General features: G+C 40.7%; 1 protein-coding gene across 2 annotated transcripts in view; it reads left to right on the top strand.

The window, feature by feature from the left end:
- Positions 1–27,219, top strand: part of PIK3CB (phosphatidylinositol-4,5-bisphosphate 3-kinase catalytic subunit beta) — a 103,175-nt gene that overhangs the window by 34,532 nt on the left and 41,424 nt on the right. For both annotated transcript variants that reach the window (XM_057429033.1, XM_057429034.1), the window contains exons 2-3: positions 8,533–8,652; positions 25,353–25,538. In XM_057429033.1, the coding sequence (XP_057285016.1) occupies positions 25,386–25,538 (153 nt within the window). In that variant the 5' untranslated portion in view covers positions 8,533–8,652; positions 25,353–25,385. The remainder of the gene's footprint in view (positions 1–8,532; positions 8,653–25,352; positions 25,539–27,219) is intronic.

Genomic DNA, 27,219 nt, shown 5'->3' on the forward strand with positions numbered 1-27,219 from the left:
CTGCTGATCTTGAATTTGAAGGAGGAATAGGGATATCGTAAAGCTTCTGTAATTCAGTATTTTGGAGGAAGTGTACAAAATAAACCAAAACCCCCAACTTGTAAATAGGCTTATTAGTTTTCTGTTCAGTTTTGTATGTTTTTCCCCATTCCTTTCAATGCATTTCAGGTTTGCTGTTGAGCGGCTAATTGGAGCAGGAGAGTGCATGTCCTTGCTTTCTTCAGCCCCTGCTTGTCTTGCTTCCACAGTCCCCTATTGATACTCAAACCTTTCTGTTCTGTAAGACAGTTGATGTTCTTGGAGAGTTTCTCTAACCACACTGGAAACAGGAGTTTATACATTGTGGCATCTAACTTGCAGCCCCTTCCACAACATTCTTGAGTTTGCAGCACCAGGGGGTGAGGCAGTACCTACCTGAAAGAAGGGGGGCGTGGGGAGCAAAACCAAATTAAAATCTACAGTTTTGTTACGTGAAGGAACCTCATAGATTTGCTTTTTAGTAATGAATATAGCTGAAGGTAAACTGCATTTGTTAGATACTTTAATTTTTCCTTCAGCACAAAAACTATTCTTAATGACTATTTACAGATAGTATTTACTATATACATGATGTGAGCGATGAAATACTCTTGATATTTATCATGTGGTAAAATTTGAAATCAAACAGCAAGTTGGACAACAGCATGTCTTTGAAGTACAGTTAGCTGGACACTACTGTGTTTGTTCGTAATCTTTTCCAATCCATGCTTTGGAGTTTGTTTTTGTCAGAAAGAGCAAAGCCTTTAAATGTATTTGGAGCAGAGTAGGAGGCAGCTTCACAAAATGGCTCATTACAGTTAATTACTGAGAAATTGTTTAGTCTTGCTATGTAATTCTATTCATGTTTTCTCATTTATATGAAACTAAAGATGTATACAACAAAAAGCAGAATTTGGGAATGAAATAGGAAGGAATTTGCATGGTCTCATCGTAGTAGGCATTTAATACAATGTAAATGGGAAGTGAAACATAAGCTTGTGAAAGTAGTGAAGAAAATAGACTGCACAGAAGAGAAGAGAAATCACAAGTAGTCCTATTAATAATATTTCAAATAACTAAACAATTGTGATAGGATCCTTGTAGAACCCAGATGAAGACTCACTGGTTTATTTCTCTGCTTAAAATGCAAGTGGATGTTTATTAATTTAATAACTGTTTGGTGGAACCAGGAGGGTTTTTTGCAGTTTTTTTTACATCTATGATACACTAGTGAGTAGAAGATGCAGCAACAGTAAGAGCTGTATTCAGGTATCCTGAGTGGTGGGGAAATGCCTTGTCAGCGGGAGCTCTGCAGCTTAAATCTTTCAGAGTTGAAGCCTGTCAGAGGGAAATTGTGGAGAAGGACTTCATAAACTTGAGAGTGCCTAAAAATGGCCTTAAGCTCATTAAACTCATTAAATGAATATTTAGATTAAAACCTTTTTTGGTCAAAAAATGGTAGTGTGGAAGTAATTTTGTTCCTTAACAAGTCCTTGTGTTCTGTGTTATGCCCAATAATTAACTTAGCTTCAAAAGTAGGTTTTAAAGGGAAAGTATGGGGCATAATTGTGGTGTGAGACAGGACCAAAAGAACCAGTGCTTCACTGCCATCTCACAGGTATAAGAATTGCTGTGCTGCTGCCTCCCTCCCCAAGACATCTGTTTTCAAATACTGCTTTAGATGTAATGAAAATCCATGCAAAACCAGGTCTTCTTTTTTCTTATTATTGCTTACAATCTATTTCAGTATTCAAAAAGATGAATTTTAGTAGTGAGACTGCTGAGGGTGTGCAGTGATTGCGGACCAGTTGACTGGCACTTCATGAGATCTTGCTACATCTCTGTAGATGTCACAAGGGCTTGTGCAGGGTGGTGGATTTGTTTAGACCTGCTTAAACTACTGCTTGGTGGTTATGATAGCTCAGCCTCAAGCCTTTGAGCTTCACACTCTGTGTGTGTATGCATGCGCATGCACATATAGGTATGGATTTCTTGGAGGAGCACTGCTCTGTGACCATGGCTTCTAATTGTTCATTTCTGTAAGCCAGATGTAGTGAACCAGATTTAGAAAAGCTGCAGCACTGGCCTGGAGGTGCCAGGGATGTGTGGGCCCTGGAGAAGTTGGGGCAGCCTACATCTTCAAATGGATAAGTGTTTAACCTAAGCTATTCATTTCTTTGTCACCAGCTTTGGAGCTATTGAACCAGTTGGGTAATCACTTGTGTGCTAAACTGGAATGGAACTGGAAATGAGCTGGAAAGTGTTACTCATTTGACTCCCATGTTTTTGAATCAATACAAAGCAAATCTAAGCACTTGTTTGTGAGTCATCTGAAATCATACAAGCACTGCCGTTTTTATAAAATGGTCACATGCTGCCTAGAACTTTGTGCCTCTTGAACTCTAGAGTACCCTCAGGTCTAGTACATTCTCCAGCCCAGAATCTGTCCTAGGATGTTTAGGTGTTCCACAGTTGTCATTGTGAGTTATTGCCACTGGCAGCCAGCAGTCTAATACTGAGCGCATTTGCAGAGTCTCCCACTTAGATAGACTTAGATAATCTCAATTTCAGTACACTGCACTCAAATCAGAGAATGACTGGTTGCTGAAGAGAATGAGAGGGAGAAATGTGCAATGTACTAGCCTCTTGTTAAACTTCAGTAACAGTGATGATGTGTTTCCCTTATGCTCTGCCCAGAGGCATTTTTTTTGAAGGGGGAAGAGCAGAATAAAATCAGTTGAATCATTCTGGGAAAACAGGAATCAATTATTTTTGTTTAGGTTTCTGTTTGTTGATTCTAAGTCCTGCAGGTGATGCCACCTGGAAGTATCTTTGCTCCTTTAGCTGAGGGTCCTTCATGTTCCAGTGCCAGTAAGAACCTGACATCTTTTGCTCTTTCATTGACTATCTTAAGGACAGAAGATTGGCATTTGCCTCACAACTTCAATCGTACTGAGTTCTAAGCTACAACCAGTAGCAGGATTACTGGGCTACCGAACCTTGGGTACCATCGGGATATAGTGCTTCTACAGAGGGATTCCCCTCCTGTGAATTAAACTCAGATATCAGTAGCTGACACCCTGTTAGAAATCAGTGTTTTAAAAATAGAGTTGATGAAATCTTGCAAGTTCTTTTTTAGTATTTTCTTACAGTTCTAAACTGAAAATAATTCAGCAGTGTGTGTAACCAAATAACAAAACCATCCAGTTTATTCTAAAGTATAGTATGTGCTTATGCAAGTATCAGTTTATTTTAAGTAGGCCTCTTGGACACTGAAGGGTGTTTTTCACAGAGGTGGGCCGTAGCCTTGTGAGACTGGCTCTCTGGGTAGAGCAAACATGGCTTTGATTAAGAGTGGTTCATAGCAGTTAAGTAAAGCTCCTGCTCTGAATCACCCACTGGATAAACATAGTTATGATATTAAGATCTTCTTAATGAAGACATGGCTGGATTTAGCTTCAAATCATGTTTCAAACTGCTGTCCATGTAACCTAATAACACTCCCCCATATTTTTTAGTTATTCATGAAAATGCTTTGTGGTCTTTCTTTTGTCTGTCTGAAGTCTTTAAACTGACTTGTAGCTCTGACATAGATCTCTCTTTGCAACTCTTTTGGCTTAGAGCTTGGTATTCTGCAGTTTCTGTCTTGGCTTGTTTGGGTTTTTTAGTTTTCCACGGGTATTTTTACACGATGAGAGCTTGTAGATGTGTGCTTGGTTTGGTTAAAAAAATTTTGGACGAGGCAGGTGGGTTTCATAGAGCAACTGTGGTCTGCATTTTCAAGTGAAACATTTCAGATAAGGTTGAGGCTTTTTAGTTAAAGGATGATACTGGTTTTTGACCAGCACCTGTGAAATTCAAACACAAGGAAGAACATTGCTGTGTGTGTATAACATGTATGCTGGCTATTATCAGTAAATTACTGTCTCTTGATATTACTGCAGAAATGCCACCTTTAAAAGGTCAAAACTGGTTTCTGCTGTTGAAGAGACTGTGGGCATTGCATAATTAGGATGATGCTTATGTGTGGTTCCCCTCTTTGGATCAGTTTGCATGTAACCCTATGCCACATACAAGAAATAATTTTTTCAACTTCAGGTTTTAATTTGCATTTTCAGCCTTTGCACTAAGATGTGCATGCAGTATGTGGAAGGTGCATGTTGCTGTGATTCAGGCACATGTGTACTGCTGCAAGTTCTTCTTCTCACTGTTGTAATCCCTGAGCTATATAACCCTGAGGTTATAATGGCTCAATTACTGATAGCAAATGTTCTTGAAGAATTTTGAGCTTATTGTTGTTGAAAGTTAAGACTGAGGAAGGAGGGATAAGAATGTTGCTTTATGTTTTTCAGTGTTCTTCTCTTTTGAAGGTATTAGGGGTATTTACTGATAGTTAGTCCTCCTCGTGTATAAGACGTGTTGAAATGATGGTGAGTTTCTTCATTGCTGAGTGGGTGCTACAACAGCTAATTCAGCTTTACATTCACTTGTCCAATCTTCAGTACTATTGAGAGCAGGAAATATGCAAGACAGCTTTGAATATGTGACGCAAAAGCTATACAGCTATACCCTAGCTGTATGTTTCTCTCTGCGTTGCTGTCCAGAACATCTCCTAGTGTTCTCAGTGCTGGTCCTGTTGCCTTCCTCAGTGCATTCTTCCAGAGCAGGAGATTGATTTGCGGAGAGGAAGATACTCAAGAAACTGCTATGTCATGTCATTCAACCCACTCAAAGTTCCTTACCCTAAAGCGCATGCAGAGTATCCTCTCTAACAAATGGTTTCTTTGTGTGCTCTGGCAGAGTTCACAGAGGAGCCTGTCTCCTGGGTCTAGAAATTGTTACAGGGTAGGAGACCATAGTGCTGCAATTAACCCAGTAATTTCTGTGTGGCATTTGGTACTGCTGCTGAACGATTTTCTTCCCCCTCCCCCTTGTTTGTTTATTGATTTATGTTTTAATGTCTTTGTGGGTTTCCCTGGCTTATAATTGTTTCCATTTTACATTAAATACCACACAGGAGCTATAGGCAAAAGTTTCCTGTCCATTTTCCCCTTTTTTTCCCTTGTGGTACAGTGTGTTTTTTTTTTTTCTCATGCATTCGTAAGTGTTTCTGTGGACATAAAGAAGTTCACACTGTACAACTGTAGACTTTACTGTATTGTCACAGGCGTTTTGATTGCCACCATTTCTGAATTAGTTTGTAAGGTTATTAGAGTTGGTTTTTCCAAACCAGTTACGATTTGCACAAAGATGACCTCTGTAATAAAGGTGTAATGAAAAGATTCACAAAAAATTATTATCCTGCAAAATAAATTTTCTCATGCAAAAGCTGTAACCTGAAATAGAATAGGGTTTCTATTAGGTTTGTGGTGGTACTTTCTGTAGAATTGGTATGGGCAAGTGCCCAAGATGGTTTTGTGATGTGTTGTGCTCTTGATTGAGCTCACAGTCAATAGAGATCCATTAAAGAAGGCCTCAGTAGTAACATCCAAATGACAGTTGTGTCTTTGCCATGTTCCCCAGAGAGGTGCCGGGGGGAAGAGGCGTGTGCTCATCGGATTCCAGTTTGTGTACATTGCTTGAGGTATTTGCTTCAAGTCTTTCTGACCTTTGCTCTGCTCCCAGTATATCCTTGTGTGTTTCTTGTACAGTTGGAGTTCTCGCTGGTTGTTCACGGTAGTTAAAAGGCCATCAGAGTGTCTGTTAGCTGGTGTAGTCACCAGCCCTGAAAACTTTCCCATGCATGCTTTGAAGGTAGAAAGTGAACTGGCATATGAAAGGTTGACCCTGATGTGATCTATGGTTATGCGATAACCGTCTCTCATAATCTTTGAGAAATAAGGAAGGTTGGTTAGCTAGAAAAATGAAGCTGTGCACTGTCAGCCTGTAGTTAAGGGCTTTTCTAATGCTCGAATCTAGCAGTGGGTAGTTAGTCTGTATACATCAGAAATGCCTCAAGGTCTGGAGAGCTAGCCATTCCCCTATCTATCCTCAGGGTACAGCTGGTTGCAGAGGACCAGCAGGAAGCCTCTTGTCAATGTCATGTCTGAATTGCAGTGGAGATCAAACTACTGTGAGAACAGAGAGGAAGAAGGACAGGGCTGTAGGAAAGTGAGCAGCAATCTAGCAAGCAAGAGACTGTGGCGAACGCAGGAGCTGATATACTGTGACAGGAGCTGTTCACAATGTACTATCTTATTAAATGTCTACAATTTACACACCCTAGATACTTTCTGGGTTTTATGCATGTGCCTACCCCTCAGGTTGAATGCCAGTGCATTGAGCACTGTGCTAATCGTGCTTCTTCTATTTCTCACCAAATTCTGAATAAGGCACGAGAAGCATTAGCTGTCCTTGCTTCACCAGTGTCTTAGAAACGAATGGAGTTTTGGAGGTTGACTGTCTAAGATGGGCATGACTTGAAGCTTGGTAGGAGCCAAGCAGCTATTTCCTGTTTCAGGTCACAGTTTGCACTACGTGCTGTGAAGAGAAAGGAAAAAATGAGACAGAGGGTGGCTCTGAGCAGAAGTGGCAGCACTAATATGACTCTTCTAGTATTTGAGTTATTTCATAAAATGCACTCTTTAGTCCAGAAATCTGACAACATATGTGTTACACATTGTTTGCATTGATGAACTTAATAAAATGGATAGATAGTATGGTACTATCTACCATGGTACCCTGGTAGGAAAGGAATAAGGTCACAGTTGTTTCCAGTGTATCAGTGATACACTGATATTAGAAAACTAGTATTGGCATGTTTTGCCTGTGATTCCTACATTGCAGCTGGGAGGGTTCTCTGTGGTTTGCCAGCCTCTGTGGAAGTCGTTGTTGTTAGGTAAGCTTGCATCATACACACCAGCAGTGGCATATCTGCGATTTCAAAGCACCATAGTTTGTTATGTTGGTGCTGGTACGTTTCCCGTGAAAGATTTCCTATGAATTTAGAATGGTGTGTCAGGCTCCCACCACCTGGTTTGTCATCATATGACTGGTTAGCCAGATAGCTCTAGAAGGTTGAGATATCTCATCTTCAGTTAAAATCCTGCTTCTGCCCCAGGGCATGGTGGTTCAGACATACATTGCGTCCTTCCTTTGAGCCCACCTGAGTGCTTCCCCAGGTGGAAGTTCTGCAAGTAGTGACTGTTCATTTTGTATCTACAGTATGAGGCATTTCATACCTCCCAGGCTCCTGCCTTCTGGCCACTAGGTTTTGGTTCTGATTTTTCTGACTCCATAAAAGCAAAGTGACATGGCTGGAGAACGTTGGTGGCAGACTGGTAGTTTAGCATTGGGTATGAGAGATTCACACTGTTCCTTTGTCCATGTAATTTCTAAATTGTGTAAGATTTAGAAATCCTACACGTTTTAGAAATCTGCACTCAGTTTTTCCTCAAGTTTTCCTTTTTGGCTGTTGCCTCCTGTAGGCTCTTAGGCTTTAATCATGAGAAGTTTCTGGACTAGTACATATCTTGATGCACCACCAGATAGTTTTCAAAAGGTTGCGCATGGAGCAGTAGCTTATTTTTTCCAGACTTCAGCAGATGGACAGCAACTATTTTTCCCTCAAAGCAACTGAAGAAACCTAAGTTCCTTCAGAGTGCTCTACATACTGATCCCTACAGAGGTTCTGCTCTGCATGGGACAGAGGGAATGACAGCCCTGGTTCCTGATCACGTTGAGTTCCTACAAGTACAATGTGTACTCCTAAGTGTGGCTTAGAAACAGAATTGTTTATGGGAGGAGGAGTGTAGTACATGCCTTGTGTTTTGTGGCTCGGCCTACAAACTAATAGTATCAACGCAAACTGATAGCACTGCTCTGGTCTCAAGGTGGTTTTAAATATTTTTTGTGTATCTCACTTTGTTGAGAGCCTGGTTTGCAAGGTAGAGCTAAATGGAGATGATGCCTTGGCTCTGTGGAGCTGCTTTGTGTGGAGGATGTTGGTAAGAGGAGAACTATTGAACCTTTCTCCTGCCGTTTAACAAATTAAAATATGAATAGTAAGATGGGATCACCTGTGTTATCAGCTCAAATTCTCCACAATAGGACTACCGATGACATTAAACTCTTAAAAAACCCACATAGATTAGCTTACAGCCAAATGTACGAGAGAAGATGTGTTAGGAGGGTGAAGACAGATCTATTTCCCTTTGTTTTGTCTGTGGATCTGACCCAAATTTAAAAATACTTGTAGCAGCTAAAACATGTATTTACTGTGTAATTAATGATTGTGATACCTGTATTGTTAGAATAAATGGCAACTCCAACATATTTTTTCCTTTCCTTTTTTTTTTCCTGGTAACGGAGCATTTGAGGACTTGACATTGGTTTGTTCGCTTGTGTAATATTGAGTAATACTGACTTTACTGTTGTTGTACCATTTGAAGAGAATGAAAATGTGGGGTTAATTGGACATTTCTGCCCCAAAAGTTAACGGCACTACTAAATCAACTAGAAATTGCTGATTTTTCTCATTTGGTTAATGACATGTTGTGTTTTGCTTTGTTTTAGGTCACATTTGGATCATCTTGTGGAACCTTCTGAGAAAACAAGGGTAATAATAAGAAAACAATGTTTAATGAAAGTATTTTCAGTACACAGTCGGACTGAAACAGGAACAGGTTATCTGGAGTAAGTATTAGAGGTTTTTGGTGGGGTTGGTTGTATTGTTTTTTTCTTTATAAAGTCAGTAGCGTGGTTATTAGTCAATTATTTAACTTTGTTAGAGTTGCATTCAGAAGTAAAAATCAGTGATTCCATAGTAGTTTTGGTTGATCAGCTGGTAATGGGTACTCTTTTGGGCTCTTATTGAAGCATTTCCTGTCTTGGAAGCAATCGTATCTTATGAAATTTAGATGGGTTTCAGACTCTTCTCTTTGCTCCTGTGTATTCTATATAGGGTTTTGAACAGGAAGTGGCCTCATATAAATATGATGACATATAACCCCTGATTTACTAGCAAAAGTTAAAGCCCTGGCTGTACTTCCAGTGTATTCGAAAAATTGGTTGGGTTGTTGTTTTTTTTTCTGAAAATTTCCATTCCTGGCATTTTCTGTGTGACCTTGATGTTTTTGTTGTCAGTATTTTAATATTTGTCTTGTGTTGCAGTTGTGTTGTCCTTCAAACTAGCATAAGTCTTTAGTTTATGAATCTCAGACCTGTCTTTCCTTCACTGCTGCTAGCTGACTTTTAGCTTTTCTGAATTGTAGGCTGATACATGTATATCTCATTTATGATATAAGAAGTTGAACTGCCTAACTCAGGGACTGTGGATTGCACATTTTGGTACTAAACACTGATATACTGATACAATATAAATCTTAGTTTCCTTGTGCATCACTTGCTTGAGGTAGGTCGCCTTGTTTGGATCAGATTGTTGAAACATATCCTTATAGAGGTTAGAAACTGGGAAAAATCTGCATAATCTTGTCTGATGCGGATTTTGCTCATGCTGCGTGCTATGTCACTGTAATTCTGCACGAGCCATTGCAAATGAGTGAAAAATACCTGGCCATTAGAACTGAAAGGGTTGGAAACCAGTTTTAGTTTACAAGAAGATTATTTCGACATACAGCTTTATTGCCAAGAGGAAATGACTCTTTTTAGCTTCTCCTTTAAAAAGGGATCTGGACATGGTGTCATAATTTGGGTAGAAAAATGTCTGAGTAGGTTTCACAGACAAGATAAACGTTTCCCACTTGGTATTTTTTCCAAAGTAGTTTTTTTTATCTGACAGAATAACACATTTGGATTGATTATTAATTTTTTTTTTAAGGTAGGAAATGCATTATTGTAAAGTTTCAATTAGAGATGGATTTAAAGAGGTTGATGTGTGTGTTAGTTCCCTTTTTGTAAGCACTTGAAGCTAATGCTGCAGTTTTAAGTCAGCACATGTAAATTTGTATCAGTTCCTGATATAGGCCCTATGTCACATGGCTGGAAAACCTACTCACAAAAGCTTCTTGTAGCACTGACACTTCAATTCTGACCTCTGAAGTTTTCAGGAACTGTGTTGCATGATGTTGTTTGTCTTTTAATCACATACTAGACTACAGGGTAGAAATACAGGCACCTATCACAATGTCCAAATAAAGTAATACCTACTTGTTTACAGACTTCCTTTCAACAGGTTAATTCTCGAGTCTGATAATCAAGGCACCAAAAGAGATGGGCAATAATGCTGAAACTGAGCTCTCCAAACAAATGAAATTAAAAATGTCCACTGGAGGCAGCTTTAGTAATTTTCAGTAATTATATACAGGCTTATATTGGGCTTAAAACTTGCTCATGTGTGCAGTAGCCAGTTAACTTTGTCCCCGCTGTTTTGTTTCTTAAGGGACTTTGAGAATTCAGCTACTAAAATTGCTTCTAGCTTGTCCTTTTGGGGGAAATATTTTTGGATGCTTCATGTTTGTTTGTTTAGATTCGGACATTTGTGCAGAGTTCAATCATTCCAAAGTATTTTGCAGCTGGAATCCTTCATTAAAGAACTGAAAACATGAAAGTCTGAATGGTGAAGTTTTAAAAGCAGATGTCAAATCTCACAGCTGGGGAGAAGTAACCCCATGCAGTAGTCATCCTGGGACTGACTGCTAAAGGCAGCTACTAATGGTAGTTCATAAAGGCAGGAGCTTTGCTGGGAGTCAGGTTTAGTGTGAACCAGCAGTGAACACTAACCACACAGCAGGCTGCCTCAGCAGGAATACCACCAGCAGGACAAGGGAAACGACTGCTCGGTGCCTCTGAATCTGCATCCAGAACATTTCTCCAGTTCTGGGCCCTAAACAACAAGAGGGATGCTCACAAACTGGAGAGAGTCCAGAGGAAGGGCTGCTGCCGAGGGGCTGAAGGATGTAACATTCGAGGTGGGGATGTGCATGACCTTTGATTGGGGAAGACAAGGAGAGAAAGATCTTTACCAAGGTTTCCACTGCCTGAAGGAGGATTATAGAGCAGATGTGGCCACATGTCTGAGAGAGAAGAACTTCGCTGTGAGGGTGGTTAAGCACTGGAGCAGATTTGGTCGTGGAGACTTTGGAGTCTCCATCCATGGAGCCTTTCAAAGTTAACTGTGCAAACTCCTAAGCAACATGCTTTAACTTCAGTGTTGAAACCAGTCTTGGGACCAGATGACTCCCAGAGGTTTCTTTCAACCCAAACTAGTCTGTGATTCTTAGATAATTATTCTTGGTCCTTCTGGTGAATGGCCAGGACTACTTTTGGTTTTATTACCATTAACTTCATGACAGAAATACTGATTGAGTGCCATTTTTAGGATTATTCTTTGCCATTGCCATTATATTTCAAGCTGTCTTTATAAAAGACATATGAAAAAGATGCATGAAATAAATCTAAATATTTGTGTTAGGCTTAGATTGTTGCTTGTTCAGTAACAATTCCTATTCTTATGTAGCAAATGGCTGTGAATGCCTGCTTCTGAATCTGTGGGGCTTTTTCCTTAAAGGGCATTTTGCTAACTTTAAGTGTCCATGGCATCTCTGTATGTGAGACTTGAGCACAGTCTGCTTGTGTGATAGCTCTGTGATTTGGCCCATGAGCCCTTCTTGTTGGAGAAAATTTCACTCATTATATTCCACTGGCTTTAATTATTTCCCTTTTTACCTCTCTTTCTAGCTGCATATGATGTGTCTGCTGGAGAATAATTGTCTTTCCTAGAGGTTTTGATTGAAATGTCAGAAATAATTGAAAAGAGAATCTTTTAGTCCCGGTGTGAAGAGGTATCTATATATAGGAAAACCGCAGTTTCTGCTCTTCACTTTTTTTATAGTAGAAAGTCCTCTAGCTCATAATTTAGAGATGTAACATTTTAACAGCTGAATGAAGCAGTTGGCTGCTGTGGGAATTTGATAGTCTAGGTCCATTTGTACATGTTGAAAAGGGGAAATAGTAACCATTTATACATTTGTCATGTAAGTGGAATATTTACTTCTCCTGTCCTTCTTGTTTACACTAGAACAAGTAATTACTCTGACTGGTGGAACAGGCAAGAAAATAGCAGAGAGCAGAACCAATACTGATTTAATATTTCCTCGTATTTTTGTTAGACTTGTACAAACGTTTAGCGGGGGGGGGGGGGAGGGACCCTGCAGTTTACTTAGTACAATAGATAGTACAATAAAAGCACAACCGAACCGCAGATTATTAATACATCTTTTCAGATCCATGGCAGGCACACTGAATAATAGCTTGGACTGTTACACACACCTTTAGGCTGTAGTTTTACCTACATTTTTTTAAAAGAGCTTAAGAGCTGTGAAGTGGCAAACCAGCCCTGGGGCTGGAGAAACTGTCACTTCTCCTCCAGCTCATCTTGTTTCTGTTTACATCTTCACTTTGCTGGCACAAGCAGCTTTGTAGGGAACTGACTCACCTGTGTTAAAATGACATCTTTATTCAGGGTTAAGCTTCCCTCTGGGTTATGGTTCAGCTCTTTCTCCTCCTTTCCCCTTGAGTCTGACTGTCCAGTCATCTTTCTTCCCATGTGACATCTCCATTCACCTTTTCCGTTAAGCTTGATTTTTCTGTTTGTTTGAAATGACCATGTGAGAATCTCATCATTGAAATGTTTAATAGAATTTTTTCTAATGCTTACAACTGAACATACCCTAACATAGAATCATAGAATTGTTAGGGTTGGAAAGGACCTTAAGATCATCTAGTTCCAACCCCCCTGCCATGGGCAGGGACACCTTACGCTAAATCATATCACCCAAGGCCTCGTCCAACCTGGTCTTGAGCACTGCCAGGGATGGAGCATTCACAACCTCCCTGGGCAACCTATTCCAGTGCCTCACCACCCTAACAGGAAAGAATTTCCTTCTTATATCCAACCTAAACTTCCCCTGTTTAAGTTTTAATCCGTTACCCCTTGTCCTATCACTACAGTCTCTAATGAAGAGTCCCTCTCCAGCATCCCTATAGGCCCCCTTCAGGTACTGGAAGGCTGCTATGAGGTCTCCATGCAGCCTTCTCTTCTCCAGGCTGAACAGCCCCAACTTCCTCAGCCCGTCTTCATACGGGAGGTGCTCCAGTCCCCTGATCATCCTCGTGGCCCTTCTCTGGACTTGTTCCAACAGTTCCATGCCCTTTTTATGTTGAGGACACCAGAACTGCACACAGTGCTCCAGGTGAGGTCTCACGAGAGCAGAGTAGAGGGGCAGGATCACCTCCTTTGATCTGCTGGTCACGCTGCTTTTGATGCAGCCCAGAATACGGTTGGCTTCCTGGGCTGCAAGCACACACTGCCGGCCCATGTTCATTTTCTCATCAACCAACACTCCCAAGTCCTTCTCCGCAGGGCTGCTCTGAATCTCTTCTCTGCCCAACCTGTAGCTGTGCCTGGGATTGCTCCGACCCAGGTGTAGGACCTTGCACTTGGCATGGTTAAACTTCATGAGGTTGGCATCAGCCCACCTCACAAGCGTGTCGAGGTCCCTCTGGATGGCATTCCTTCCCTCCAGGGTATCAAAACCAAACCACACAGCTTGGTGTCATTGGCAAACTTGCTGGGGGCGCACTCAATCCCACTGTCCATGTCAGCGACGAAGATGTTAAACGAGACCGGTGCCAACACCGATCCCTGAGGGACACCACTCATTCCTGGTCTCCAGCCGAACATTGAGCCATTGACCACAACTCTTTGTGTGCGGCCATCCAGCCAGTTCTTTATCCACCCAGTGGTCCATCCTTCAAATTGATGTCTCTCCAATTTAGATACAAGGATGTCATGCAGGACAGTGTCGAATGCTTTGCACAAGTCCAGGTAGATGACATCAACTGCTCTACCCCTGTCCATCAGTTCTGTAGCCCCATCATAGAAGGCCACCAATTTGGTCAGGCAGGATTTCCCCTTAGTGAAGCCATGCTGGCTGTCACCAAGCACCTTGTTGATTTTCATGTGCCTTAGCATGCCTTCCAGGAGAATCTGCTCCAAGATTTTGCCAGGCACAGAGGTGAGATTGACTGGTCTGTAATTCCCTGGGTCATCCATTTTCCCTTCTTGAAAATGGGGGTTACATTTCCCTTTTTCCAGTCATTGGGAAATTCACCTGACTGCCATGATTTCTCAACTATGATGGCCAGCGGCTTTGCAACTTCATTCGCCAGCTCCTTCAGGACCCACGGAGGGATCTCATCAGGACCCATGGACTTGTGCATGTTCAGATTTTTAAGATGGTCTCGAACCAGATCCTCTCCTACAGTGGGCCCAAGGTCTTCATTCTCACAGTCCCTGCATCTGCCTTCCAAGACTTGGGTGGTTTGGTCAGAGCCTTTGCCAGTGAAGACCGAGGCAAAGAAGTCATTCAGAACCTCAGCCTTCTCCAAATCCTGTGTAGCCAGTTCTCCCGAGAGCTTCCTGAGGGGGCCTACATTCTCCCTAGTCTGTTTTTTATTTGCTATGTTTGCTTCTCGGACAACATCCTTGTACTCTTCCCATGCCACCTGTCCTTGCTTCCACTTATTATAAGCCTCTTTTTTCATTTGAATTTTCCTCAGGAGCTCCTTATCCATCCAAGGAGGTCTCCTGGCCCTCCTGCTGCATTTCCTTCTGGTTGGGATGCAACACTCCTGAGCTTGCAGCAGGTGATCCTTGAATATCGACCCACAGTCTTGGGCCCCCCTGCCCTCTAGGGCTATATCCCATGGAACCTTCCTAAGCAGGTTCCTGAAGAGGCCAAAGTCTGCTCTTTTGAAGTCCAGGGCAGTGAGCTTGCTGCACGCTCTTCTCACTGTCCTGAGGATCTCAAATTCGAGCATCTCATGATCGCTGCATCCAAGGCTGCCCTGGAGAGTCACTTCCAACGAGCCCTTCCGTGTTGGTGAGCACGAGGTCAAGCATGGCACCTCTCCTTGTCGGCTCCCCTATTACTTGCAGAAGGAAGTTGTCTTCTACACAATCGTGGAACCTCCTGGATTGCTTGTGCCGGGCCGCACCGTCCTTCCAACAGATGTCAGGGTGGTTGGAGTTGCCCATGAGAACAAGGGCCTGTGAGCGTGAGGCTTTTCCTATCTGTCTATGGAGTGCTTCATCCGCAGGTTCTCCTTGATCAGGCGGTCGTAAAATATCTACAGTGATCTGGATTATCAAAAGTGAATTACCTAGGTTGTGAAGTAACCAGCTCTGATCTCCCAAATCTTTAGCCTTGTTATCCTGGAGCACACTATACAGAATGCATTGATCTTTGTGTCAGGTCCCTCTCTGCCTGCTGCTATTTAAAACTTACCAAAATATCTGAGAAAGCTGTTTACAAATTTTCCTAGCAGTGAATGTATCGGCTATGTTCTCACAACCCAGTTGACACAGAATACTCATCTGTTTGGGCTTTTTGCTTCATTTGAGCCTTTCTCCTTGTCTCCCTGACTTTGTTGGTCATGGTGTCAAATGAACTGTTACCTATATGACAGTGCTTTTCTAATTTACTCTTTTCTTCCACTTCTTTATATTCCATCCCAGCTTGACCATGCACAACTAAGTTCCAGTGAGCTGAATGTTTTCCTATAGTGGCCCCAGCTTCAGTGTGATCCAGTGGTCATATACTTCTAAAGATCATTTCAGACAGTAGCATTTGAATGTGCATGGAGTTTTTCTTCTCCTTGCAACTCACTTTAACTGCACAATACAGAGATGACCTGACACTCCTTACTTTTATATTTATATTTCAATGTATCTGTATAGTGATTTCAAGACAGAGCAAATGATAGTCACAAATTAGTTTTGAGAAGCTGTTACGCTACTTTCTTGCTTTGTGCTCATTATGAATTATGTGTGCCCGTGAATTGTCCAAAGTCTGTCAGAATTCTGGGACTTGAGTTTTATTTGTTTGGCTCATTATGAGTAATCTTTGGAGGGAGCAAGAACTGTGGTGAATTGCCTGAGTCTAAAGTAATAAGGAGTAAGAAAATCCTTTTATCCTCCTTGTTCAAAGCAGTACTGATAAGTCTTCCAAGTCTGGAATAACATTTTATTAGTGTTGTTCTCTACCTGCACACTTGTTTAGGAGGAAAATTTTCTGAGGACGAGAATCTGATTTACAGCTGCTTTAAAATGACACTTGCATTGAATTGTAGACCAATGTCTGTAAGAGCTGACAAGAGGTAACCCAGCCATCTGTTCAAATCAGGTTGATCAAATCAAATTTCAGTTTGAAACCAGTTAACCTGTTTGCATTTTGTTTTCCACCTCCCTATGTCCTGCTGATGTCAATTGCAAATTCAGGTGCTCAGCATTTCTGGAGATCTGGGCCACTTGTATTTCGACGCATTAATATCAAAGCAGAAAGTCAGTTCATTGCGGTTTTAAAAAACTGGCTTCAGTTATTCAGTCTTAGTGTGTAACTGTGAGGGTGCAGGAGTCCCCTTTAACCAGGGACTATAGAAGAAACCTCATTAACTTTTCTTTGTGGAAAATTAGCTGTATTTCAAGAAGAGAATGACAGGATCTAAACTTGAATAGCTGAGTGACCACTCTTGGTCTGAGCGCTGTAAGGGAATGGCATTTAAATAAGGCCTTTCATATTTTCAATATGTAGATATTTTTAGCAAACTAAACAGTGATATTTTTATTCTGATTTCTGGAGGAATCCTGACTAAATGGACACTCAATTTTCCATCCCATAGGGTCAGCTCATGCGGCAGTTGGGAACTGCTGGGAAGTATTTATAGTACCACATGATCTTTAAAAATAACTTCCCAGGCTACACTGTAGGTGTCTTGAGTTCTTAAAATCTTTGCTATTGGAGATAGATGACATTCCTGGAGTGGAAAATCTTAGCTTGGCTAATTTAGGCGTGTGTGTTTATGATCTAGTTGTTTGTATTTACCTTCTTTAAAATAGATTGAGGTTCACCTGTGCAGCTGTGGAAGGCCAGACCTCAAGCAGGTTTACTTTTTTTGGCAAAATAGGAATTTCAGGGGCATGGTAAGAAATAACATACAGAATAAATTTTAGTTGTCAGTGCATTCCATCCTGTTTAAAGAGGGTCACTATTGGTCCTGTGTGAACTGTGAGGCCTAGTGAACAAACAGTTTAGTAGTACACGCGTTGCATAACGTAGATGCTTTCTGTTGTCATGTTAAAGCTTTGAACAAACCTAGGCTGCAGTTCCATGTTACACCTAATTTCATCCAGCTGGAGAGTAAGGGCAGTGTTCTCACCCACGCCTGCTTCAGATATGGTGATTTCCTGTCACAGGTGGGCAGGTTGTTCCCTGAGTTAATGGAAAACTAGTAATGTTTGTTCATATCGTTTTTCCACTCTGCTAGGGAGGGGGGGGACAGCCAAGAATGGGGAGAAGCAGAGCAGCTGCCTGTAGGCTGCTCTCACAGCCAGCCGCAACTGCATGCAGGAAACAGTGACTTAGGAGACAGTGACTTGTAAGAGTCACGCTAGTGTCTGAAATAATCCTGTTGTAGTCAGTATAAATGCAGTGGAAGTCAGCAAAATGGGAGTCCCACGCAACACTGAAACTATTGCCAGTGTATTGACTGCAGAACCGTCCTCTTGGATCTGTAAGCTCAGTGGCTGTGAATCTGTAGTTCTACAGAGCCGTGAACTGGTATGCTGATCCAAGGTGTTTGACTTCAGAGTCTTTGGAAGAAATAATAACTCACATATAAAGAAGGAGGAATTTTTACTTAAATTCATTTTTTATATGCCTTCTAAGTTTCATAGAACATAAACCTTCTTGCATATCCTGATTCCTTTGCCATCTTTGCTGCTAAATTCTTTCCCCCTACTTGTTCTCTTGCTTGCTCATCTTTTTATAGTACTAGATGTTTACGTAGTTAGGAAAACGATTACAGTGGTTATATTGTGTTAGTGCTTAGTGTTTCTCCTACTTAGACTACGTGATATGCTGCTGCTGTTTCCTAGAAAATGACTGTGGCCAGATTGTCATCCAGACTCTTCTGGACAGTAAGATATTGTTTAAACACTGTTCTTGTGTGTCTGGATGGGGTGGCCCTTTTCAACTGCTTTCACTGCTGCAAGACTTTCTCTTTCTTTTAGCCCCTTGACTGCCACATGACAGAGCCAGCAGTAGATAAAGAGCTGTATTGATCACAGTGACGATCATCTTGAATGTGGTGCTTAACAGTTGTGATAACTTATTACATAAAGCAAAAATCTGGATAAGCAGAGTGCTCCTAGTTTGTGCATAATCAAAACAAGCTGGTTTCTGACATTTGTCTCTTATGTAAATAGTCACATTTTTAGTGAAAATGAAAGTAAATCCAGCTTTGTGTTTAACCTGAAGATCCACAGATACTTACGTGCCCTTAAAAGGCACCCTTGTCTGAAAAAGGTGGTGTTTCTTAAGGAAATGGACTTCTTCATACACAGGTGATTTCTTCCCTGTTCCTTACTGCCCCCATAACATTTTGCCATTTGGGATAGCATACATAAGTATTCATCCCGAGAGAACTGACCACCTTTCAGGGGGTAGGTGACATCATTTCAGATGTACAGTATCTCTTCTAAAGACTTGCCTGAAGACTAGATTTTCTTGGTGCTGTGCAGCAGCCCAGGAGAGTAAATGATGTGAGAAATAGCAGGGGGTTGGAACTTCCTTCTAACAATGTGCTGTGTGTGTGTTTATATTTTCCAGCTTGGAAGCTGGTAATTCCATGCTTTTACTTGTAAAATTAGTACTTGTTTTACTTGTAAAATTAGTATTCTTTTTGATTATGCTTCAGGATAAGAGATTGAATGTTGTATTGGAGTTTACTTTTGTATTCTTTTAACAATAGATACATCTCGAAGGAGAAGTGTTAGGGGATTTGTGGTGAGTTCACAAGTAAAGGAGAATTTTTATTTTAATGTGATAGTGTGAAATTTTGCAATTGGTGCATTCTTCAAAATGTTGGTATTAGAGGAACTTACCTGGCACATTAATGCTGAGTATTGGTAACAATCCATGTGGATTTGTGGGTACTTTTTGATGTCTAAGTTTTTTGCTGATGTGATAAATTACTTTCAAAGAAAAGTTTATTGCATTGTTACTCCATGTCTAATTTTATTGCAGTGCCTCCAGGCAGACTGACTTTCTGAGCATGCTCTTGATCAGCTCTTAATTTTAGGAAAACCTTCTGAAATCTCTCCCCTTCTTTGCTTTGTTCTTCATATCTTCTTGGTTGGCACTGTTTCATGTTATATACTTGGATTTAATTCTTTTACATGAGTAAGTTAACTACCTGATGCAGGTAAAACTGAGTTCACCAGCTCTTCCAGTAGTGGTGTGAAGCCTTTGTAGCGGGATGGTCCTGGGCTCACAGTGCTGTCTTGTCCTTGAGTAGTTGTGGTAGAATTGAGTTTGCCACAAACTGTTTTGCTTCCTTCTCAGCAAAATGGGCTTAGTAAGAGAACACAACTCCTACTCAAAACCACAGCTTCTGAAACCCTGCAGATCCTATAGTCTGAAAGGTAAGTCTCGTAACTCTTGGGGATGTTGTGAAAGCCTAGGTTTTGTTAATTGGTATCTTGTAATCTTCCAGTGGTTCTGCTGGTGACTGACACTTCCAGCAAGTGCTGCCTACATTGCTTTTACAGACTGCTTTTGTACTTGAATTGTATAGGCCAGGTGTGCATGGTTCAAGTTCTGTGTTTTGATTAGGGGAAAACAATGAGTGGGATGCAATTCATAGAAGACCGTACATAGATTACTTTGACTGTCATCATTACTGAAACCGTCTTAGGAATCAATGAAGAAGCAGCCTGCTTCTGGTAGCCCTTTTTTGTTTGGTTTTTTCTTTCTTAGTGGTCTCTTTGGTTAGATGATGAGATACACTTCTGTTGGGCGGTAGGGAGGAAGCTACACGGTCTCTTGGCTTCTGGAGTAAGGCTGCTAGCACTAGAGTCAATTATTCTGTTGCCAGGAACTGGTAAGTCCTTTAAAACCCTACCCCCCACAACAGAACAAGAACAACAACAAAGAACCCTGTGCCTGGGAACACAATAGCTGTTCTCAATAGCTGTTCAGGACTGTGGGCTGTTGGCTGGTCTTTCCTACCTAAAATGTGTGATTATTTTGTGATCAAGGTCACAATACTGAGGAAAGACAGAAAATTAAATACTGTAACTTTCACGTTGGTTTCATAGAGGAAATTCTAACCCGCTGCAAGAATCCACAATGAAGAGAAAAATAGCTTAAATCTCTTCTGTGGTGAAACAGTCCTGGTCTTTTGGTGAGGCAGTGTCAAAACAGTGAATGTTTATGAAAGACAACAGTGGTGAAAATCTCTATGACTTACTCCATGGTTCACTAGATTCTTTCCTCCTGTTTTACCTAGCTGGAACTGTGTTAGTGTGAAGTATTCGTTTTGCTTTAGGCATTTAGAATTTGAATTGTCTTTAATCAGGGAATTCTTTCTCCCTCTTAAAAGCAAATTAAAGTGTTATTTCATGTGTTGCTTAAGTTGCTCAAAATCTGGGTTGCTGTCAGAAGGGATGTTCCTGCCCTGTTCCCAGCTAAGGGTTACTACCACCACCTTTCTGTGTTCATGCAGCATGCTTCCTTAAAAAGCTGTTTTCAACTGAAAACTTAGTTTAAAGGAGAGAAATACCTGAAATCTCACTTAGATCAATGCACTGACCTTGCTGACAGAATGGGCGATATGGTCTTGTATCAGTTTTAGTCAGTTGTAAAACTGCATCTTAAGGCTGTGGTTACCTGCAGGCACAATTTGGAGGCTTGCTTCTGGTTAAAAAATAAGATCATGCTTCCATTCCTCTCCTTTCAGAGGCTCTGGCACTCTTCAGAACCCACGTATGGTTCTGGTGTCACCAACATAAGGACATGGAACTGTTAGAGCAAGTCCAGAGGAGGCCACAAGGATGATCAGGGGCTGGAGCACCTCCCATACAAAGACAGGCTGAGAAAATTGGGTCTGTTCAGCCTGGAGAAGAGAAGCTGTGTGGAGACCTCAGAGCAGCTTCCAGTAACTGAAGGGGGCCTGCAAGGATGCCAGAGAGGGATTCTTTATCAGGGACTGTAGCAGTGAGACAAGGGCTAAAGGGTTTAAACTTAAACAGGTGAGAATTAGATTAGATATAAAGAAGTTTTTTACTGTGAGAGTGGTGAGGCACTGGAACAGGTTGCCCAGAGAAGTTGTCGTTGGCAAACTTGCTGAGGGTGCAGTGGATCCCACTGTCCATTTTGCCAGTGAAGATGTTGAACAGTGCTGGTTCCAGCACTGACCCCCGAGGAACATCACTTGTCACTGGTCTCTGCTTGGATGTTGAGCTGTTTACCAAAACTCTTTGAGTGCATCCAGCCAGCCAGTTCATTATGCAGTGGTCCATTTGGCAAATCCATGCCTCTCCAGTTTAGAGACAAGGATGCCATGCAGGACAGTGTCAAATGGTTTGTACACATCCAGGTAGATGATGGCAGTCGCTCTTCCATAACCACCAGTGCTGTGGCCCCATCATAGAAGACCAGCAAATTTGTTAGGCATGGTTTTTCCTTAGTGAAGCCTAATCACCCAATCACCCCCTTACTGTCTATGTGCCTTAGCATAGTTTCCAGGAAGATCTGCTCCATGATATTGCAGGGCATTGAGGTGAGACTGACATAGCAGCCTGAAAACACAGGCAGTTGTGCTGGTTGAGAAATTTTGTTGTAGGGCTTCTTGTTTGTGTCTGTTAGAAAGTAAATGCAAAGATGAATGTTAAACTTTCTTTCTCTTTTTCTCCTTTTGCAGATGTTCTCCTAATCTGTGTTCCATTTCTTTCCATTAGTCTGAGCAGCCTTTTCAGAACTGTTGGTATATTAAAATATAAAGTGAGTGGGTTTGAGATTAAGCTTGTGTGTGTAGATATATGCATATGCAAGAATCTGAAATGCCCATGTCAAAGTTCAGAGTGAATTTTTGCTTTACATGGAAAGGGTTGAATGATGTCTATCAATGCGCTGTACCTGGGTCTTAGGAAAGCATTTAATATCAGCCTTTGTTGCTATTAAATTCAAATAACCATCAGATACTTGAGTAGTCAAGATTAAGTATTGGTTTAATTACTTCCTTCTATATGAGAAGTTGTTTTTTACTGTGACAGTAGGCAAGAGCAGCTATGAAGTTAACAGCCAGAAATAGCTTTTTTAGTATAATTTTGCTTGTTGGTATATTTTCCCTCCATCTGGAAGTTGTTTAAAATGTCTTTGGTATTATTGCTCCCAATGCAGATGGCTTTCCGCCTTTGTTTCAGTTCCTAGATGTGAGTGCTGTTAGTGTTAGTCACTACTGCCATAACACATTTTACTGTTTTGGCTCGTGACTCATTCTCACACCCGTCTTACGTTGGCAATCAGTGTTATTCCCAGTATAAATACTTGTTCTTTCTTGACCCCTGTCATGTCAGGGGTAGAAACTGGGTGCTGACTGTGAAAGACCCCAACCTGTTTCCTTGAGGAAGGAAATATTAAGTAAGTGCCTGAAAGCAAGAATAGTTTCCAGCATGCTCGGGTTGGCATGATGATTGCTCTTCCCTTTTTAATCAAATGTGGAAATAGAGTTGTAAAAGCTTCTGATGTCAGTGTTGGAAGTCCATGATTACAAACATGATAGGTCTGGTTTTGGTTGGCTATAGGGTATGTAACAGCATTTTGAAGTCTTGCTGCTTTGAACTTTTTAAACTCTTGTTGATGTGCTGAAGTGCAACAATTGCAAATGCTGTGGTAAAACAGCTGAAAGAAGATGACAATAAAGAAGATCTTACCCTGAATGCAAATAGAAATAATAAACGAAGTTATTTTTCACCAGGTCTGCACCTCTCACCTCTAATTCTTTTTGTTCTGATTCAGTCCGGTGCAGTGTGGTGGGGTTTTGGGGGGAATGAGGACTTAATGGTGATAAAACCATTCAATTATGATTTATATATTCAATAATGATGATAATAGGAGCTCCCTAGTTGTTTCTTCTATTGAGGAAAATATTTTTCCTTATGTATTTACCTGTCTGAAAATTAGAGGTTTTTTGATTGCACTTAATGGTATTCTTACTATGCTTTTATCTATTTTTTTTATCTACTACAAGCAAAATACTAAGTGAGCCACATATTTAGTATGGTAGCAAGATGTGCTGGCAGCAGTCACGCTTGTGTGGGTGCTCACAGCTTTGCTAAGGCTGAATGGAAGGTGTATTTACATGGCAGTTAGAGGTGCGACTGAAGTGTGTTGTCTCATATCTAAAGCAGCTTTGAAATGGCAAGCTGATGGTAGCACAGCTGCAATAAGTTGTTTTTAGTGTTTAGCTGGGCTCCATTTGGGTTTTTGGGTTTGCTGTTTTCACTGGGCAGTGGTAAGCTTCAGAGGATTGCAGTTCTCCCTGCTCAAGCCTCTCTTTACCAGAGTTTTTCATCTCCTGAATTTTTCCAACTGTCAAATGAGCAATTTACCGTAAGGATAGAAACCAGTACTGAGAACTGAGGCATATGGGGACTGGGAATATTTTCAAGTGGTGATTTAAATGGTACTACTTGTGTGACCATGATGATCAGTAAAAGTTAGCACTTGTACAAAATATTAATAGCTTTCTTGTCAATGAAAAGTTATGCTTCAGTAGGAGTTGATTTTTGTGCTGCTGGCATAGTCTGTTAGCCATTGTAGGGACATTGAGCTTTCCCCTATACTTGCTTGCTTATATTTTTATTTCATTAGAAGCTGTCTGTATCAAGCAAGGGATTACAGACAGACTTTCTGAAGTACCACTTTTGCATTTTTGTTGTCAGTTAAGGATGATGATGCATATGACATTGAACTGTTCCATTTAAAAGCCTACCAATTTTGAAGAGGAATAGAACTATTCAATTTAACTTGCTATAAATGAAGCATTAACTCCTGCATATGAATTTTGGATTTAGTAGCTGGTGGTGTGACTTTTCCCAAACCAAGCTGTTTCATATAGAAAAAAGCTGGAGAGGGAGGGGAGCAAAACACCTTTGTTATGATGTGGTTGGTCTCCTGGAATTTTGTGGTGGGTTCACCTATAGTGTGTTATAAAAAGATTTTCTGGTTGCTTGTTTTTTGGGAAAAAAAATATTAGTGATAAAGTGCTTTAGGGTTGAAAAACTGTATTCATAAATGCATACATACATTTATAACATGTTTTATATATATAGACTAAAACATGTATATGTAATTATCTGTAATTATCTGTAATTCAATGGCATGACTAATTTAAGCAGTCCTGCCCTGTTTCTAGGAATACCTTTGTATGTTTACCCCTTGTAGAAAGGATTAGCTTTTGACAGTGGATTTTGCCTAGTGCCTTAACAAAGGGGAAAATCCCATGTGTCAGACCTTATAGCAATGAAGTCAGCAGTAGTGACTGGAGTTCAGGAGGCTGTTGTGCTGATGTGGGGTTTGTTTGCTTCCCGATGAGTGAGTTTGAACCTGCTCTGTGATGGATAAAGAACAGAAGGCCAGTGTATTGGTTACATCCTGCTTTTTCTGCTGGTGCTGTAATAGGGGAAATACCTTCAGTTGGGCAGAACAGGCCTGATTTCAGAGCAGGGAAGGAATGTAAAAGGGAAATAATGATAAAAGTAACAGAAAGCTGTACTATTAGTGGTGGTGTACATTTTGGCTTATTTTTTTATAAACAGTGATTCCCCTCATCTCCTGATGTCCAACAAGAATTGGAAAGGTGTTGGGGTAATTTGTAAAGCAATTCTCCAATGAAGGCAATAGTGTTTTACAGCACTCCTCATCCCTTTGTCAGCTGAAAAACATTGTCTGTATGAAGAGGAAGGTAAATACTTTAGTGACTAGTGACTGAAGGGAAAATGGATCTTTAGAACATAGGTAATCAAAAGACTTGGAAGGTCAGAAAAACTAGTGGTAGCATAAAGAGTAAGTAAAAATGTCCTGAAACACAAAGGACATGTAATCAGGAAGCCAGTGTAATGTGTTGAAGTAGGTCACATAAAGGGTTTCCCCCTACCCTGCAGGGGATGTAGTTTACACAGTGGGTTGAATTTATCAGAGATGATCTTGCTTTAGGGGTGAAAGTGAATAGAGATAAATGTCTTTAGAGGAAAAAGTTGCTTTCTAATAAGCATTGAAGATTTTTTTCCTTTTAAGCTGAATATGTCACTCTGGCCACAGTAGTGCTTTACCAGAAAGGGCTTTTACACTAAATGGAATTAATGAGTAAAACTATGCTTATGTGTTTGCAATAGCAGCATTTGAGACCCCAGACTTGGCAAGCTGAGCTGTACAATCAGTCTTATGTAAACCTTCCAAAGGCTTTAAAATGTGTGTCTGATTATAGAAGGTGAAGTATACTGAATTGTAATTCTTTTTTTCCCCCCTAAGGCCATGTGGTTATGATATTATTGAGATTGCATAATGCCTCCTGCCGTGACAGACAGCCTTGACATCTGGGCAGTGGATTCGCAGATTGGCGCTGATGGCTCAATATCTGTGGACTTCCTGTTGCCCACTGGAATCTATATCAACCTGGATGTCCCTCGAGATGCCACCATATCTCAGATTAAACAGGTAATAATACCAAATGGTTCATTAATGTAAAAGTTACCTTCTATTTGGAATGTGTGCTGTTCCTGATTTTTAAGCGCCTTTTGGCAAATGAAGTAACGAATTTGAGTAGGCATAAAAAATGGTGTACTGAAGGCATGTGCGTAGCAGATTGATTAATAAATGTAAGTGTGTCTGGGGATTTGGAATTTCTTTGGGCAGATGGCAAGGTTTGGAGAAATTACTTCTTGCTGAAGGTTAAACTTCAGCTGAGATTATTAATATGCGGGTATTAGAATACTGCATTGCTACATCTAAACCTGTCTTTAGCGTATCGCTACTACATTGTACATTGATTTAACAGTTTTCTGATTAGTGTGCAAACAGGAGACACTGTGTCTAATTTGATTTTTAATATGGAAGTCACAGATAGTGCTCCTGTTTATTTTGATTGACACCAAAGATGGGTCCTTTAAAAATCATGTATGCCACTTCTTAAGGGTTTTGTATAAGCGTCTTGTTAGGGTACCACTTAAAAAGTAAGGGAATACTCAAATTAGAGGAAGGGGAGCATGGGAATAACCACAGATATTAAAGAATAATCTATTGACCTTTCATCAGGTAGTGACCATATGAGGGCATTTAGACAAGCTACAGGGGAGTTGGGTAGTGAGTGAATTACAGCAAGTAATCTGATCTTTAAGGCATAATAAAGTTCTAAAAGAAAATAAAGAAGTGTGATTTCTTTTTCCATTGCATTGCCTGGTAAGTAAGTACATTATTTTTCATTCTTATTCAGTCTGGCAGTAATCTCTTTTTTATAGAGATTATTTTCATTGTATCAATAGTAGCTTCATGTACATTCATGTACATGTACGTGCATCCACAGTTCATTGTACTCATTTGAAATGTTGTAGGCACTGACGTACTTTTTTTTATGCAGTGGGTCACTTGGTATATGCACTTAGTATGTGCAGTAATGAGAGTGCCACTAGAACTTGAAATGATCCAAGCGAAGAGTTTTGTGCTATACTCAAATACTTGAAATATTTCTGACTGGAAAAATGCCTTTGTTTTAGTAAAAGGGTAACGTGGGCAACTGCAGGTTATTTTGTGGGTGGTGGGTAAGATAATGGAACAGCTGACAGTGATTTCAGCTGAGAAAGAATTTAAAAACCGAGTGTGTAAGTGACAGCACAAGGGCCATGACAGAGGCTGTCTGGTTTTCTGATGGTTGACACGCTGCAACCTAACATGTTACAAACATGTACTGTTGATATTTAGCTGTTTTTCAAAGGTAAGGAATGTTGATTGTAACTGCAGAGCTCTTTCATGGAAAGGACTCTATTTGAAAACAGAACAATAAATGAGGAATTTGATGGCATACTGGGTTTGTAGCTCTGCTCCCATTTCATTGCTGTGATAAGCCCCAATTTATGGACTGTAGAATGTGTAATGCAAGTAGCCGAATACTTGAGGGCTGAAGAACTGCTTATTTCTGTAGACTTTCTAATGCTACCAGGCCTGTACTTTGGGTGATGGCAAATGACTGCTTTCAGCAGAAGTCTGTTTCAGGGACTTGCCAGCTTTTTAAATGTTATGGTCATTAAGGGACATAATAAGTACCAGTAGCTGGAAAATTAGACAACTTGGGAGCTAAAATAAAAAGATACTGATTTTTATATAATGAGCTGTTAGAGAAGAA

Source organism: Pezoporus wallicus, unplaced genomic scaffold, assembly GCF_028554395.1.
Source record: "Pezoporus wallicus isolate ANWC-B61680 ecotype Strahan unplaced genomic scaffold, APGP_CSIRO_Pwel_v1 contig_593, whole genome shotgun sequence".
Lineage (NCBI taxonomy): Eukaryota > Metazoa > Chordata > Aves > Psittaciformes > Psittacidae > Pezoporus > Pezoporus wallicus.